Genomic DNA, 19,180 nt, shown 5'->3' on the forward strand with positions numbered 1-19,180 from the left:
TCACTCCCACATACCTGATTCCAGAGTAATGAGTTCTCACAGAGGCAGCAGTGTGTAAACGATAAGCACAGCCAGCAGTGCCACCAGCTGAGACAGCCAGTGAAGGCTGAATACCTCCAAGCGACTGTGCCTGTCCTTCTGTCACCTGTTGTGAAGATCCTCTCTTGCTTTTAGCAATGTATCTGCAGTTGTTATACCTTTATTCAGAAGTTTGTTGAAAACTTTCAAGATAAACATTCAACTAAATATGGTGTGAAGCCCTTTGAGCTCTTCTCGGTCTGTGTCCTTTTGAAAGGACAACATGTAACAGTGATTACTCTTGAACTAATCAACTACAATGATTAAATACCACCAATATTCATGCAAGCCTGAAAGATATATTTGCAAGAACACAGCAATGTGTAAAGAATGTGGACTTGATTTTACCATACGTATTCACTTTTGATTAATCAATTAGCATTGATCATTCATGCAAGGGGATGTCGGGTCCTAGAGGGGAAGACAAAACATGATAAATATGAGAGGAGGACTCATCACAGACATGGTTTGCTGCTGGAGGGCGCCCCAAGGGATGCATGAAAACTATGGGGCAGATTTACAAGGCCCTTGCAATACTTTTGCGCCACCGTTGCGTCACTTTTTGTGAGGCAGCAGCGTCGTAAACAATGCACCATGTTGCGGCCAATTTACAACATGATGCATCTAGGGAAATGCGTCACCTTGTAAAGCCCTGTGCCACATTATACCTACAAGATTTCACTGCACCACTTTTAGGACGCCACTGCGTCAAAACCCTATGCCTGCTTGGAGCAGACGTAAGGAGTGATGCAGTGTATTGGAAATAGACCTCCCCATGTCTTGCTGGAGTTGTATTGTGCGTGCGACACGACTCCAGCAATGCGTTACTTTTGCACCAACTGATACATCAGAATTTCTGACGCATCTGTCAATCCTCTCGCCATGGTGCGCCATATTGTAAATTCTGCGCAACCATGGTGGCGCAAGGGTTTCTCATGGAGGCGCAGGGAAACTGACGCATCTGTACAGATTTCTTGTAAATTTGCCCCTGTACACCTTTCGTCCTCTCAACCTTGTCTCAGCCAACTCTTTAAAACGAACTGATTCTTGAAGCATACTCTCAGTTAGTCGACTTCTGCCACGCCCACCCATCTGCTTTATCAGTCACACACTCAGATATCACAGCCATGTTCTGCCCATGCAGGGCACCAACCTTTCCTCCATTGCGAGGAGAATCCTGCGCTTTACCCGTGATTGTGGCCTTTAGAATGAGGCTCTTAAAGGAGGTGTTATGTAGCTTGATAGGTACAAATAACGAATCAGAATCAGGTAACAGAGTAACCAGTGGGGTTTGGGGGCCAGAGGGCATCTCACTTGTGGAGGAACAAAATTAAAGGGCTTTAAAAACTGGAGAATTATGGGAAATGGAGCATTAGGTATCTGAATCATTTTTTGTAGGTGCTCTGCATTGCTCTGTTTTTACAGATAAGCCATCGTGATCACGTCAAAAAATCATATGAAGTTTGATGTCTGCTTGATTTCAATGTTTATTGATAGGGAGACCCATACCATGCCAAAGCTGTGCCTCTGTATTATATAAGGTTACAGTACAAACCAATTGAATCACAATGGTAGATACACTTTACAAATATGGCTTCAAGTTAAAATGGCTCATCTTTGGGAACAGAATGATGATTTTATTTTTCGGTTCAGTTCTTAATCCTTTCAGCTGCCCTTTATAATAAACGGGAAATGGCCAGCAGGGCAGCCACTATGAGTGAGGCAGCATATGTGGCAGCTCGCGGGCCACCATTTAGCTCCAAATTTGACTCCAAAGTTGGCTCCAAATCATTGCAGAGATTCAAGTGACAACAAGAGCCGCGTCTGGTGTGATTCTCATTCGCGCCGACACTGGAAGTCAACGCCCTGCAAAACGGCTGGGCGCATTCCTTTATGAAGTAGGGAAGGGTGATGTTGTTCTGGTGACCTGTATGTATGGAGCAGAAAGGACAGCAGTTTCAATAATGATCAGGGTCAGAAACATACATTTTCGACATGCTTCAGTAAAGCTCCCTTGGGTTTGGGATGGAAAACCCCTCCCTCTCCTGAGGGATACTAGCACCCTAAGATGTACTGGCTATTAGCACCCTGAGATCGATCCACAAGGTATGTATTAATTTATGTCTTTATTCATAAAGTACCAGATTGGCATCAAGTTTACGTACCTGTAAAGAAAAAAGGGCGCAGTGGGCAACTGCATTCTCTACAGGTATCTGTGTTTGACTCCATAGAATAGGAAGTCCTTATGTATACCCTGCGAGGGGCATTCTAGAATGTGTGTCGCAATGGGGTATCTTAGATCGCCCTGTTTGACCGCCCTCGTGTGTTCCCCTATTCTGACACGTGTATTCTATGGTATAGAGCAGACGATGAGAAACCCCAGAGGGGGTAATAGAGAACTCTTGCTTCGTAGAAATGAAGCATCCTGGATCCTGAAATTACGTACGACTGATATAGGGATGAATATTGATGATGAGATGCACTATTTTCTGGGCAAATGAAAGTTAGGCATCATATACAACCATACTGATGTATCATCCCCTGTCATGCTGTTATTGTATTGAATGGTTCATTTGTTTTTACCTTGCAAAATATCCAAAATTGGATCTCATTAGATCGAAAGAGAACTATGTGAATCATGTAAATATTTTGTTTAAAGATGTCATTCACTTACGCACTATAGTCACAAATATCCACTTCTGATAAACCATTATATATCCTTAACACTTCGCGGTATGTTTAGTCTCTTGTGCTTATAAGATTTCTTAGGTTAGCCCATACCGGTACATACGAATACCGGCACGCTCAGGCCTCTATACATGTTAAATTTCTCAACATCATCAAACTTTATCAGATATCCACAAGTGCCACCCCATTTGGGGTGATCCTGATATCTACTGAGCCACTGGATAGGCAGTGCACTCGAGTAGTCTTGAGGGCCTTTCCGCTCTTATATCCTAACTAACACTAATATTCAGGGGCTCATATGCACCTTACGCATATCTACGCCTGACGTATAACAAGACTCTTCTAATCTCAATAGTCATGGTGGTTGTTCGTCTTGGGGCTTTAATAAAGTTTCCTCCTTCTTACTGCCGTGGGTTTATCCTGACCCAAGATGGATGCCACTCTTCTCCTATACACCGTGCTGATTACACTTCTATAACAAGAATTTACTTATGACCAGGCACCTCAAGCCTTTTTTCACTATATACGACGTATGCGTCTATAAATAGGATTCTGGAACTAATTTTCCGACCCATTCGTGAACCCGATTACGCTACGTTCCTTCCGGTTTTTTTCACCAGAGATATAATTTCTGGCATTCATGGGCCTTTTCCCCATTTACACACATACACGAGAGTGGTATTTATTGTATTAGGAATGCTGGACTCAGTCTATTTTACTAGTCCCAACAATATTTGAATATGGCGCCTTTGATAACGATTCCGAATATACACGCATATGACCAACTTCCGGTCATGTGACATCCGAGCCGCAGATAAACCTGCCGAGTAACCTGTTACCGGCAACTCGAATTTGGAGCCAGACGCGGTTGGGGGCAGCTACAGATTGCGGTGATATTTTCTTCTACCCGGAGGTAAGGGAAGAGCCTTTTACGGGGCGCACGTCTACATGTAGCTTACCACGTGTCTCTTCTTTTCTTCGCTTTTTTGAAAGCGAGTGTACTTACAGATAGATTACTAGTTTCTTACGCGGAGAACATATTCTTTTCTTTGTTTTGTAGACGGGGTGTGAAATTCTAATTATAGAGGTCAGCTGATTTTGAAAGCATAATCCATGCTAAATACCTGCCCCCTACGTCGCTAGATTGTATGACCTGGAATTATCGTCATACCTTATGTATGTATACCCTTCTTGACATTTATTCCTCATTAAGTTTCACCTCTCCACAAAGTTGTCCTTAGATGTGGACATTAAAAGCTATGTATTCTTTCTCTTCTTGATCCCTTTTTTTACAGACTTTGTTTACTAGACAGTGTACAGGTCAGTTTTTCGGAATAACTTTCAAACTTTTCAATATAGCACGTGAGACTTATATACTCATAGCCATTCTATATATTACTGGCCATTGCCCTTATTTTTCATTCCGGCCTCGTAGACTCTCCATACCGCATGAGATATTTGAAAACTGCACATGGAAAGATCTTCTATCACACATATGAAATTTTCATATACATCACGGGCACGTTAAAGCTATACATTTCAGATACTCACCAACTGATATGATAAGGCTAGTACTCACCTGATCTCACGGTGCTTGGTAGTACACTATAGCCTTGTGATACCACCACTTGCTAAAGTTAACCCATAAATGCTCACACGTACCCTGGGAGCACATTTGTTTACGCTGTTAACAAATGTTTGCAACATCGTTTTAAATACATTTTTGGACTAATGTGGATTACTATATCAATTTTGTACCTAGCCGTGAACAAGTCGCATGTACAATATTACTAGAGGCGACGAAACACGTGTTGGCTTGGGAACCACTGTGAAGACTGAAAAATCATTATGCAAATGAGAATATTAAACTGAAGAAAATCATATGAAAAAGACGAAGATTCACTCATTGTGTTATATGCTCATGTGTACTATAACCTGTGTTTATTTTATTTCTGCATGTGCTTGGGTATCCTTATCTTCCCCAACAACTGTAAGTATAAACATAAGTAGGCATTTGATTTACTGCTGCACTTTGGTAATGTTTGCCAACACAGCATTAATATTAATAAAAAAAAAATCTTATATTAGGCTGATTCAGGGTACGGGTAAGGTAATTTTATGTGTGTAGTTGAACTCACATATATTCTCCAACATCAACATTGAGTGGTTTTGGTACCCATATAAATCACTAGACCAAACGTCAACTTATTTGTCAATGTCACAGACGTCCACAATGCAGACGTCCACGATGACACCATATTGCACCTGTTACCCATTATGGATTTTTTATATTACATTCTTATTTTGGGGTAATTCGTTTGAAAATTGTATTTCTTCAAAGCGCATCTAATAAAGAGCACTGATTGAATTATAACGTTTAGGTTTTGTTTATATTTCATGAATAAGTTGTTGCTAAAATAAACAATGGTGAGAACAGCGATTTATATGATTCTATGGATGCAGCATTTACTACATAATTATGGTTTTACCACATTTGCCAGATAATTGGCATAGTTTGCAGATTTCCCCAAAAATATTCTAGCTCAAATGGCATAAATAATTCTGCTAGAGAATTAGCAAGAAGAACAATTGATGAACTGAATGCAGAACAATGTCAAGTTTCGAGTTTATTTTATTTATGATCTCGGAGATCCACATAAACTGAAAGACCAACAACATATAAGAATTTTTATCCAACATAAAAGCCGACAGTAAAAATCTCCAGATAAAAACCATTAAAATATTTTATACAATAAAAAATAATTAAAATATCCTTCATGCCCTTCATGCTGTATAACGACGGGTTAAAAACCAAACTTAACAATTGCTCCCTTCATCTAATGAGCCATTAATACACATTTAAAAAACACTTTAAAAAGTTAAAAATCCTATAACAGAACATTTCATTTGGTGGCTCATAAATAGAATCAATAAGTGCAGAGGCCAAGAGAATGGATAATTGTAAACAAATTGGTCTCATCCATTTAAGCCGACACAATAATAAAGCGGGGCACATAAATAACACATGATTAACATCCTGAATGGTATTATTACACACATTACAGATTGGGAAAGAACCATTCCATTTAAACAGTATGGGATTTAAGGAGAGCATAGCCTGCCTCAATAATAGCCAAAAGCGTCGCTCTCCAGGGGGCAGGTTCCAGGAAATATAGGTCTGTACTTTATTTATCATACAGGAGTCAATGGCCAGGTGGATACCCCTCTTTAAAATGTACGCCTCCCTATCCCTTGTAAAACTTATTTCCCAGGTGGCCTGTTTCAAAGTGGCCCTTGATATGATGATAGGGTGAAGAGCAGAGACTCATTCAATTGCAGCAAATCAACCGCAGTCCTAAAATTTCTAAAAATTAAAGACTGTTCATTTAAACATTCTAATATTTCTTTCTGAATTAAAAACCTTAATGGCCCGGGATCCCCCTTTACCAGGTTTCCAACCCAGCGCACTATCCCCGCAAGACCCTGTACCCAACTACTTCCACAGGACAGCGAGCAATTCAATACCATACAACAGCGAAGCAGGGGTTTTTGCACGAAACACCTTCAATAAAAGTGCAAAATGTCTTTTTCCAGTAGATTTGTAAAGGGATCCCAAGCCTTTCCCCTGCGTAGTAGGTTTACAGATGTTATTTTCTTTATGGGCTTTGTCACTTAGGTTGCTACACTCTATTTTTCCCAAAACAGTGTAAGATTTTACAAGTTCCAATTGTTGGCCACCCACAGACCACACAAAATTGCCCTACTGCAACTTTTTCCTTCCGTGCATACACATGATTTTACTTTTAGATCTATTAATCTTTAAATTTATGAAGTGCCTGCAGACGACTATTTAATCCCCTAGGCGTTTGATCAAATATTATTATGTCTGCATAAAGTAGACACACAATTGGTTTTCCCCCCAGTAACGGGGCAATGCCCTCACTTTGGGCCAAAATGTAAGGAAGATCAAAAAGGGAGAAGAGTAGGGGAGCCAATAAACATCCTTGTTTTAGGCCATTTGCAGTAGGGATGGCTTGTGAGAAACCTCTTTCCTCTCCCATTAGGACTTTGCACCAAGTATCCATATGGACAGCATGAACTAATTCCAAAAGGGTGACCAGCATACCCAAACCTAAAAGTTTTCTCCACAGCAGGAGACAATCTACTTTGTCGAATGCTGTAGAGAAATCTATAAAGGCTGTATACACCCTTCCTCCTCTGATTTTAACATATTTTTCGTTTATTACCTGTTGCGCAGTCAGGTTATCTATTGTTCCATGCTTTGCCCTAAACCCAGTTTGCTCCAACGGTAAAATTTTAACCCCATCCACCCAGTCATTAATTTGGGTCAAGAGGCATTTAGCAAAAACTTTACCCACTGCATCAAGAAGCGCAATTTGACAATAGTTGTGAGGAACATCTCGATCTCCTTTCTTGAACCGAGGGACTATTATACTCCCCTTCCAAGAGGGTGGAACCATTTTCTTTTCATAGCAACACTTGAACACCGGGTAAAGAAGTTTACTCCACAGTATACAATTTTGTTTTAGAACTGTGATTGGTAATTCATCGGGATCCATTGCGGCTGAGGAACGCGTCCCCCTGATCGCCATTTCTATTTCTTTTTCAGAAGGCGATCCATACAAAGAGAGGTCTTCCTTCGGTGCGATGTACTTAATTGCCATTGCATTATCTGCATATAAATCCCGAATAAAGCTAACCCATTTACGTTCTTCAATGGCCCCAGGGAGTGATCTGGATCTAGCTCCACATCCCTCCCCGATAAGAGACCAAAAGATTCTTACCTGGCCTATAAAGGCTGCTTCTATCAGTTTAATCCAAAGGTTATCTTCCCTCTCTTTTCTTAACTTAACCTTTACCCGGGTCCTCCTCCTTTTTAATAGTGATATTTTATATTATCTTTCCGAGGAGTAATTTAAGTACTGTTCCCTAACTAGTTTATTTATTTCAAAACTTAACGGCAGGAGGAGTCGGGAGACTACTTTAATGCTTTTTCTTTGGTTCAACTCCTTTGAAATTTCTACAGCTAGATTCATGAATGTATTAAAACTTGCAATTTCTGTTCCAGTCCAACTAGGTAATTTCTCTAAGGTGATCTCTGAGATACTATCAAGGCCTAAGACGGCCTTGTTATCCCAATGACATCTCCCTGTTTTCTTAGCAAAACTAACAGATTCACCATCTAATGCCCACGGATCATGTGGAAACAAATTTAAATTTATAGAAAGAGTTAATAACTTATTGGCACTACAGAAAGAATTAGAGACCTTTAGGTCTTTCAATAAGAAAAAGGAGGTATTTCCCACTATCACATAGTCTAAAATAGATTCTCCACTATAGGTTTTACAAGTAAAAGTTTCCGGTGTGTCCGATGGAAATCTTCCATTTACTATAATGCCATCAATCTTCATTAATTCATCAGCAAACATTTTCCCTCTCTAATTAGTTCTTATATTTTGTGGAAAGAGAGCTTGTGGAATCTGCATGGATTCTTCTTTTTCTTTATTTCAGAATCTATCCAAAGTAGAGTTAGAGATTTTACAATTCAGATCCCCTACCACAACAATATGAGGGGGGAGTTCTACATCATTAGCTTTTTTAATATAGGAAAGACCGCCTTTAAGAGAACTTCATAAGAGGCATCTGGCGAAATATAGGCATTTATCAACATTAGTGGTGGGCTTTTTACATTACTGTCAAGATTATACAACATTACTGCCAGAAAAAGATTACTAGGATCTTGATAGTAATCATAATTCCATTTTATCTTATTTGACAGTAGGCAAGCCACCCCTCCCTTTGCATGTCCCCTCCTGGACGGGGTTGCTTTACAATCTAAAGTGAGATGATCCCTACATATCAGTTCCACTGTGCACCAGGTCTCCTGAAGACAGATCACGATTGCATCTAACGTACTTAAATATTCTTTATTCCTGCGGCATTCCAGGATATAATTTTTAGTTCATTGGTAGAAGAATGGCTCCTGTAGATGTTTACTGTTAGACCTGCTCTATAGTACACCAGGTACCCAATTACATTTTGGACTCTCTTCTTCAGAGTTCCATTTAAAAGAAAGGGGAGGGCATTCTTTAAGTTTCACTTGTCTACCATTTTTATTCATACAGATTTTTAGTTCCTCTGTTTCATGCAAAAAATCTCTACTGTCTAAATGTGAGAGAGTTGACAGAGACCTATTGTCGAGGGCTCTATTTTGGAGTATCTCAAAGAGTGGAATAATACAAATCCCCCTGCTTTGAAGGCCTTCTGACCATTGTAATATAAGATTTGCAATAATTTTGGAACTAAACCTTACTCTCGACTTATAACCAACTGTATTTAAGATGGAGACTAGGTTTATATCACTGCTTTGTATAAATTTCAGACTTTCGATCTCCGAGAGACATTTAAGTAATGAATTCCTATTTAATATTAAATCTGCATAAAACAGAGGAATACAATCTAACCGTAGTGTGTCCATATATTCCCAGAAGGGTTCAGCAACAGTTATCTCTGATTTACCTCTCCTTTTTACGGTGTCAGGGAAGGGGATAGCCAGAGGGTTAAGTACTGATGGAAAAAGGTTAACTGGCCCCGACTGGTCCATTGTTATAGGTAATGGAGGCCCGTCTACTACGGTATTAACACAATCCCCTGTGGAGTACAGAGTGTTCGAGGGGAAGGCCTCATAGGCCACCATCAACTCTGTTATTAAGTCTTTATTCTGAGAGTTCACAAAATCAATTTAATTTCCAAGTTCATACCTCGTTATGTATTTTGCAGGGCATGAGAGGAAGTCTCTGTAGTAACTAAAACCTCAATGTTTTCTTTAAAACGAATTCTCCTTTGCTTCTTTTTTGAGAATCTTCGTGTCGATTTCATCTTTTTCCCTCTATTCTTTTCATTTCTCCCATTTCTCCCATTGTTTTCCAAAACATTGTCTTTCTCACCACTTAACTGGGTTTTAAAAATAGGAAATACTTCCTGATCTATCCTTCTAAGTAAGCCCCCCAAGTCTTTTACATTTTGAGCCGAATCAGAGATAACTTGTATGGGTTCAGGTTTAAGTTCAGGGGTCTTCTCTAATATTACAACTTTTTCCACTATCTTATCGTGAGCACTACAGATTGATCGACTGCTAGCACCACCAAGTATATTCTCTAGAACCTCTTCCGCCTTTACATCCGCTTCTACTTGTTCAGTATGTACACTTGGACTAGTCTCCCTCTCCTGATTACTTTTTAACAATACCTTTAATATTTGAGTTACAGTTTCCAACACACAGTCAGAACCTCCTACAAATGTTTTGAGCAGCTTTAGGATAGAGGATTATAAATGTTCTAAAGATACAAATGAATCTGAGACTATTACATCCTTCCTTAGGGTTTGACTGGTTTGGTTATCACTGATATTTAGATCAGGAGTCAAAGAGGGGTGTGATTGCATAAGAGAATAATTAGATTTATTAGAGGAGCTACAACTGAATAATTTCAGTCCGATAGGAGCTGATATTGCTGGGGGTATTTGCTAGTTCTGTGATTTTGCTAGTATCATGAGAAATATACCTCCTGCAAAGCTCTAAATCCAAATCGGGGAGAGTAAAATCTTTATTTTGGGCATCCTCTACGAAGTAGGGACCAAGGGGCTCTTCTATCATTACGTGTGGTGTTCTGTATGGAATTCCATCTGTCGTTTTAGGAGATGGTAAGGTAGAGCTTACAGATAACGGAAGGATTGGAGAGCCAATCAGGGCCTCAGGGCACCGTACTGGATGCCTCTGGGATTATAGGGGCTCTTCTCCTCCATGCTTACTATCAGTAGTATGTGATTCAATGGCCTCAACCATACCAGTGACAGTATTAACCATTACATCATCAATTCTGGTCACATTATCCCCCCCATTCCAAATGGTCGAGGTATTTGTTTCAACTTGAAGGTTTTTTCCTTTCTCCTTTCCCATAGATTAAATAATTGACTTTTTCCTTTCAACGGCATGCCTGAAATATCCTTGTTACGTAAGGGATTTGATTTAGTTTTTGCACAGGTCCTACCCACAAGCAATCGTCCCGACCTAGGTTTTCTTGCCGTCATTTTTATTTAAGGCCTGCACAAAAACAAAATTCTGCGTAGGGAACCAGTCTCAATTATATTTGTTGTAGACTTGTTGTAGACTTTTTGTGGGCTTATTACAATCCTTTTAATGCCAAGATGTAACAGCAGTAGACTGCATATGAAGAGGAACTGTCCACAAATGAATATGCACTATGTTATGTTTTAGTTGCTGTTTCCTGCCCTTAATTAGTTACCAACGGAACCACTAGTAGTTGCCAATACCTAATGCCGCAGAAGTCTTTTTATATACTCCAATATACGCTTCCAGTAGCCACTCACCATTTACGTATTTATGAATAATACGGTGATGAGAACACCCACTTCAAACGTGGCAACAAACTACAACAGAGGGCAAACAGCAAACAACGTTCACCAGTACTGGGCGTCTCTTCAGGCCCCTGGTTCGCCACAAGAAAAAGACAAGTTGTATACATCCAGAATAACCCTTACTCGTTGAAAATCTCGAAAAGCTGAGGCAAGGAGCAGAGGAACGGCGGGAAAAAACGCGATGAACAGCGAAGCGTCCTCGTCCTCCTCTCTCACTCGCTCACTGCAACCAGCCAGCCAGCTGTTCAGCGGTCAACTCGAAAACACAGAATCAGGATCGGTGTCAGAATGCGACGAGCAATGCTGGAAAACGATCAATGCAAGAGATTCCGGATACTTTTGCTGCGCCCGGTCAGAACGTGTTCTACTTGTATCCTTGTTTTCCTTTTTCCTTTTAGTTCCTTTCAGTTTAATTCAATTAGTCCAACTAGAGTTCAATTAGAGCTACCTTATCTCTCTCTTTCTGTTGAGACTCTGGTACTAGTCGGCTTCTCCATAGGTATTGCCAACTGCGCAGACAAAGAGAGCAAGGGGCAGACAATGGGGGGGGCAACAAGTAGTCTCCGCTCGCACCAAGAGCCCTCTTTTCACTCCCCCTCTCACTCTCCACCTTCCCCTCTCCTTATACAGTGCTCCTGCGCTCCTATGCTCCTGCGCTGCACGTTTCTCCAGCACTGCACCACTGCACCAAGCCGTCTGCTCACCCACTTGCCCAGATGTCCTTTCACCTGCTTCCCTCCAGCTCCTGCTTCCCTCCAGCTAGCTGACGAAACCGGCTGCGTGTGCCAGCTGCAACCTGTCTCCGCTCCGCTCACCACGGGCCGCTGGAAGATGAAGCTGGAAGGTGGAGCCGCAAAAAAGTTGTCCCAAGTGAGGAGAGAGAAGCGGGCGCGGCCGCCTCATGGGACCTCTGCAAGCCGTACCTAGTCCTAGGACCTCCGGGTCGCTCTGGGACGCTTAAACCGTCTGCTGGACCCTGGCTTCGCCACAGTTTCAGCGCTGAGTACCACGGTCCACGTTCCGAGCACCGAGCTCCAACAAGCAGCTCTCCACAACTCCACAGCTCTCCGTAAAAACCGGAAGTCACCACAGAACAATGTCATACATTCACCCCAGTACAGAGATCTGGGCCTAAATTCATGTTTTTTTTGCTCACCATGCCATTCCGGTTTGGACCCAGCCATATGCCAATCAGTTTTGACCCTGCGCCCAATGGGAACAGTCCAGCCCGAACTGCCAGGCCAGGTCCTCCCTGGACTGGAAACAAGTATCCTAGGACCGGTTTCAGGCTTTCAGCCCTCATCAGCCAGGATAGCTTGACTCCAGTGGCATGGAGAGCACTGGACCCACGTCTGGGCATACCCGTCCCACTCGGGGTGACAAATGCAAAAAGAACAATTGATGGACAGAATGCAGAACAATGTCATACATTCACCCCAGTACAGAGATCTGGGCCTAAATCCATCGTTGTTTTGCTCACCATGCCATTCCAGAGAATGTGCCACATAATTGCACTTTTTCACCTCCTAATTTAGATAAACTTGCCACATAATGTTGTCCTGCATGCTGCATAATCCTAGCAGCTCTGCCAAAGGAAAAGCTAAGCAGAGTGGTTTTGGGTCATTATACTGATGAAACCAGTACACTTCAGAAACTAACTCAAGATTCACTCTCAACCCTCCAGATAACAACTCAAGGCACTGTACCAACACAACACCTCAACCTTCTGACCTTCATATAGCAACTGAAACTCACCCGTCCATGTCCAACCCAACACTCAACATACCGGCCTTGAGATAACAACTTAAGACTCACCTGTCATGTTGTGCAACCCAACACGCTACACATCAGCATTGAGATAACAATATAAGACTCACCTATCTTAATGTATAAGCCTTGAAAAAACAACTCATGAATGGCATGTCCAACCAAACATTGCATTCTAATGTGGAGACAGCCTCTTGAGACTTACCTGTACAATGTGACACAAAAACCTACCAGCTTTCAAAAACAAGGCTCACTTGTCAAACCCAACACCAAACCCTACCAGCATCATACAACGAGCAAGGTTCACCTAGTCTCGAACTCAAGACCTCAAACTAATAATCTTTAGAGAACTAAAGACTCCTCTGTCCACCCAACACACTGGCCTTCAGGTGGCAACTCAGGGGTATTCTTTCCAACCCTCACCACATTCCAGGCGAAAAATAAATATTCTCACTTGTCCAGCCCAGCTCCCCAAGGTGCTGTCCTTCAGATAACAGCTCTAGATTCACGTTCCCAACCCAAAACCCCAAGCTGATGTCAATAGAAAAAGCTTAAGACTTAGCAGTTTTTCAATATACCAATCTACCAACTTAAAAAAAATTATCATTTTCCGCCTCTTCCCACACTATCTCTACAAAGTTGTCTTCAGATAACAATGCAGGACCATGATGTCAAACCCAACCGACTAGACTTAAGGTAACAACTCAGGGCTTTCTGTTCTAATCCAACAAACCAGCCTTGGGGAGGCAACTCAACACCGGGCCCCTGCCATAAAAATACAGTTTTACTGTTATCTAACCCCCACAAATATCTGCCTTTAGGCAATGATCCAGTACTCTGCTGTCTAAAATAGCCTTCTGGCCTTCAGAAGCCATTTAAAGACTCAGGCCCAGAAAAAAGAATGTGACTTTAGGGCCCGAGGTGCCGACTTTGAAACCGAGGAACCAGGTTCGAGTCTCGGCAGGGTTGCTCAACATCCTGTGATTCTGGGCAAATTACCAAGGGGCATATTAACAAGGGCCGGCGATAAATATCGCAAACCGCGCATAGTGCTTGCATATTTAACGCCGGCTATCTCTGGAATTTATCGCCCGGTTTGCGCGTTATTAACAACGCGCATCGCCGACGTGATAAAAATTCCAGAGATAGTTGGGATATCGCCATTTTCCATGGTGGAAAACGGCGATATCCTAGATGATAGGACCTGTGGCCTTAGCCACAAAATCCACCCCCATGTTAAGTATGCTTTAGTCAGCAATTTAACAGACGTTAAATTCCTGCGTTAAGGCATACTTAACGCGATTTTAAAAATCGCTACCCTCCCTTGTTAATATCGCAATATTTTCCCAAGGGAGTCTTGTGAGGCACGCCTCCTTTGCATCTCATTATCGATGCGATCGGAGGCGTGCTGCAAACGGGCGCTAAGTCAGCAAGACACTCGATAGCGTGTCTTTGCTGATAAGGCGATGAAATTATCGCCGCTTTTCGCCCGAAAACGGACGCAAAAGCGGCGATAATTTCATATCGCCGCCTTGTTAATATGCCCCTTAATCTCTTAGGGGCATATCAACAACAACCGGCGATAATTATCGCAAGACGCACTTAGCGCTAGGATAATTATCGCCGGCTAGCGTTGATTTTTATCGCTGAGATAGCGTGCTATTAGCTACGCTTATCTCAATAGCGATAAAAATCCTCACGCTAACTGGCTAAAGTGAGATTATCGCTGGAAACCCAGCGATAATCTCATGCAATGTGGCGTTAGCTTGTTGATAGGGACTCACAAACTTAGCCATGATATCCACCCTCCATGGGATATCATGGCTAAATCAGTCCTGAAGCAGGCGTAAGGAAAGTAGCGATAACAGGGGTTATCGCTACTTTTCCTGACGCTATGCTTCATAGCGTGGGGCTTGATGATAGGAGAAATGTCACCTAGCGACATTTCTCCTATCATGTCAGGTCAGGAACGCCCACTTTGCATCTCATTAGAGATGCAAAGCTGGGCGTTAGAAATCCCCACGCTAAAGCAAGGTTTCACGCGTTAGCGTGACCTTGCTAATATAGCGATAAAATTATCGCCGCTTTTCGGACGAAAACGGCCGCTAAAGCGGCGATAATTTTTTATCGCCTCATTGTAAATATGCCCCTTGGTGCCTAAAAAACATTAAGTGAATCTAACCTTCCAGTCATAGGCAGAGTGGAGTTCCAGGGGCTCAAAGAAGGGGTGAAAAAAACCAACAAAGCCTCGTTAACAAGTGAATGGTCTTTTAAAGACCTGTAAGTACTCGGGTGCGGCTGGCTGCTCAAAAACTGTCAGTGTGTCAGCCCGGGAAGCTGTCTTAGCCCGGGCTGTCACACAACCGAGGGGGGAGGGGGGGCGGAATGGGCGTTGCGCGCCTGCATAGGTCGAACCCTTGCTCTAATAGGGGCATATTTACAACAAGGCGATAATAGAGATGCAAGGGGAAGCGTAGAGTAAAAGGGTGCTAACATGCAAATTTGCATGTTAGCACCCTGTTGCTGATAGTGCGCTAGTTTTATCTCTGCTTTTTTGGCTTTTAAAGCCAAAAAAGCAGAGATAAAGGCCTTGTTGATATGCCCCAAAATTCCTTACTTCGGTGACGCTAGGCGCTGTAAGTAACAGAGGGGCATATTATCAAGCCAGGCGATAAAATTATCGCCGCTTTAGCGGTTGAAAACTGCCGCTAAAACGGCGATAATGGGCTTGATAATATGCTCTATGGAATTCCAATTGAAGACCATGTTAGATTTCCTTCACAGCTGACAGATCTGTGACTGACGGGAACTAGAGCCGGCCTCGGGGAGGGAAGAACGTGTGGCCTGAGGATCACAGCAGAGATCAGCAGCCCTGAACTACTATCAGTCGTCGTAATATTATCACTGTTCTTGTTACTATTATTATTATTACTATTATCAGTATTAATAATACGGTTATTATTATCATTGTTAGTAATCCTATTATTTTTAATATCTTTACTATTACTATTATTATTATTACTGTAATTTTTACTTTTGTTATTTTGTTGTTATAATATTCATTAACGGTTTTGCTGTTAGTACTGCTTTTATTATGAGTATTATAATTTTGAACGTCATTTTTCTTTGCAATTAATAATAAGATTATTATTCCCATAGTTAAGCAATACTTTACGCCTTGCTGTTAAATTAACAGCGCACTGACAATCACCCTGTTTCGAGCCGCGCCGCTCTAAACATTTTTAGGAAAAGCAAAAAATGCATTTGGGATAAACACGAAAAAAGAAATTTAACTGTAGAACTCCAACGGGAATCGACCTCCCTTTTTAAATGAAAGAAAGCGCAATAAAGGGTCAGTCAGAGGGCGGTTTCTCATCGAGCGCCTTCTGAAGGGGAAGAAGCCAGAAATAACAATTAAAAGAGCGCCTCGAGCTCTTTCTTCAGGTTCGTAAATAAACAAGGGAAGCTTCGTGGACAGGAAATCTGTCAATTCACTATCGTCAATAACTATTTATTTGCGTTTTGTTGTATTCTATTTGATGTAAAGTGGCAACTGGTTTTATTCCATCTCATACAATGTTTTACTAGATTTATTTAGGAAACGCAAGCTCTGATTTTTCAACCCCTTTATTCTGGCTCATAACACGATTGCGTAAACATGAGAAATATGAGAAATAAAAAGTAAAGTCCTGAATTAAAATTTGAGAGACTTTAAATCAACCGGTGTCTGTCACTCTGACATTTAGAGTCTTCGTTCAATGGGGGTGACTGTGGGGTGTGTTATGTTGTGCCCTAGGCCCTCATGCTCGGTGGCAATAACGGACACAGCACACTTAGTTGGGGTAGTGGGTTAACTGGCCACGAGCACGTGCGCTCGGCCCTTTTATTAGCATCGTCACCTGACCCAGTGACGTCTGTGGTGGGTGGGTGTATAGTGGGATACACACATAGGAACACTAGAACGTGTCCATGCTAGGACACTACATTCCTCCCAATTTTAAATAACAAAAACCCAGAGTCAATGTTCAACCTAGGGGAGAAAGAAATATATATACAGATGTAATACAGTGACCAAACTTCTGCAGAGTCGCTCACGCTTCAGCAGCCTGGAGTCACAGACGATGTTCTTCCTGTCGCGGACGATGTTCTTCCTGTCGCGGACGATCACCAGTTCACTGTGGCACCAGCCTGGGTGCTCGATGGATCCAGTCTGTTTGACGGCTCTGCCTTGAAGTTGTTCTCACAGTCTTTTCTTCGCTTTACTTTCTTGGCGACAAACGCAGTTGAGTTCTTGTGGTTCACCGCTAGATGTTGCCGTTCATCTTTTAGTCCAGTCCTTTTCTTTATCTGTGGCGTGTGTTCTGTTTTGCAAAAAGACGGGTCATTCGCAAGACACCCCTCTCACCAGGGTGCCCCTCTCACAGGTGTTCCCCTGCCACGGGATATCCTTGAGGCCCTCTTCATCAGATCTGGCCTGGGTTAAGTGTCCTGTATCGTGTTACTCCCATGCCGATAAGTGCGGGTGCGGAGGAGATGACAGGTCTCACCTCAGATTCCGCAGTCAGACCTGGAGGGTAGCTGTTTGCTCCTGTCTTTAGCGCGCGATGTCTTCATCCTCCGGGGACCTTTGCTGAAGGGCGGCTGATGACCATCTCTCGTCGCGGGGACACTCTCTCTCACTGGCATCCCTGAGGCCTTTGCCCCTGAGTCACCACGGCTGGCATTGACCAGTGTCCGTGTAACCCCAAAGGTGGGTGTTCCGAATGGTCCGGCCTCCTGCTCACCTCTGCAGATCCCAGGTGTGCTGAAAGCATCATCAAACAGATGGTCTTCTCTCCGTGCCACGGGTGTTCTTCAGGACTTGCACTCCGTGTTCTGACGCTTGTCACCTTCCTTGCCTCTGAGGTGTGAGTAGTCTTGCCACACTCTTCTCTCCTTCCTCTATTTCTTTCTCCGTGAGGGTGTCATGTCACTCTGACTTCTCCTTTTGTTGCAGTGGCAACCGTGCCTTCTCTTTCTTTCCCCTTTTCTTTTAGTGGCAGACGTGCCACTCCGATGTCATCCTCCTTCTCTTCTTGTAGTGGCAAGCGTGCCACTCAGATATCTTCTTCCCTTCGCTTCACGACCTACTCTGGACCATTTCTGTTCTCTCTAGGTCTGGCCAGGCTTCTCCATGCAGCGCGCGCACTCTGCACGTGTTCCCCCTGGTCTTGTCCTCGTCCGAGAACACTCTCTTCATCTTCCTCAGCATTCCGAGTTAGGGTCGTGACCTTCTCTTCATCTTCTCCTTTTCACCAGTTACTTTGGTTGAAGTTCGTGGGGCCATTCTCTCGGTCCGCTTCGTTCTTCTCCTTTTCACCAGTTACTTTGGTTCTTCTTGAGCTTCTTGGACCACTTGACGGTCCGCGCTGCTGATCACTGGCAGGATATCTTCGGTCTTGTCGTCAGACCTCTTGCTTTGTAGCTTCACTGACCCGTGCGTCGGTCACCTCCTTGTGCAACCCCTGGCGGGTTGGCTTTTGTGGTGCGACCATTTGGCTGGTCGGCTTGGCCTTTGTGGTGCGACCATTTGGCTGGTCGGCTTGACCTTTGTGGTGCGACCGTTTGGCAGGTCGGCTTGGCCTTTGTGGTGCGACCATTTGGCTGGTCGGCTTCACGAGGTGTGTCACGTCGTGTGACTACCTGTGTTCACGAGGTGCGTCACGTCGTGTGACTACCTGTGTCCGCTGCCTTGTCAGGCGCTGGTGCGTGCTACTCTTCGTACCGTCGTGGTACATCTTCAGTGTAGCGTTGCTCCTTGTACCATGATCTCTTGATGTGGTGGCTTCTTGGCGCCACTGGGTGTGGCTCGACATCCTTGCCCGCCAGTGTTGGATACTTGCTGCGCCCATCCTCTTCAGTGGGTTCCTCTCCTGCAGGTGCTGCAGTGTACCTTCCGCGTCCGGGGTACATCTGCGCTGAGTCCTTTAGTTCGCTCGAGGGTTCGCTCCACTTGATGCGGCGACAGCGCAGTCCTTGCTGGGGTGGATGTGGCTTGACACCGTTCTTCTTTCTTCCTCCTTGTCGCTGTGGGATAGCGCTGCATCCCTGTGGCACACTGTCTCTTCTCCCTTGCGCTTCTGTCTCTTTCCTGCGCTTCTGGCGCATTCCTGTGCGCCTCCGTCGCGTTCCCGTGCGCTCACCATCGCGC

At 43.3% G+C, this 19,180-nt stretch overlaps 1 protein-coding gene across 1 annotated transcript in view; it reads right to left on the bottom strand.

The window, feature by feature from the left end:
- Positions 1-1,548: 1,548 nt before the first annotated feature.
- The window catches only part of LOC146808918 (ly6/PLAUR domain-containing protein 3-like), a 405,716-nt gene continuing 388,084 nt past the window's right edge, over positions 1,549-19,180 (bottom strand). Inside the window, exon 5 of the mRNA XM_085614254.1 lies at positions 1,549-2,005. Within this exon, the coding sequence (XP_085470380.1) occupies positions 1,755-2,005 (251 nt within the window). The 3' untranslated portion in view covers positions 1,549-1,754. The remainder of the gene's footprint in view (positions 2,006-19,180) is intronic.

The sequence above is a fragment of the Triturus cristatus genome, chromosome 7, assembly GCF_964204655.1.
Source record: "Triturus cristatus chromosome 7, aTriCri1.1, whole genome shotgun sequence".
NCBI lineage: Eukaryota > Metazoa > Chordata > Amphibia > Caudata > Salamandridae > Triturus > Triturus cristatus.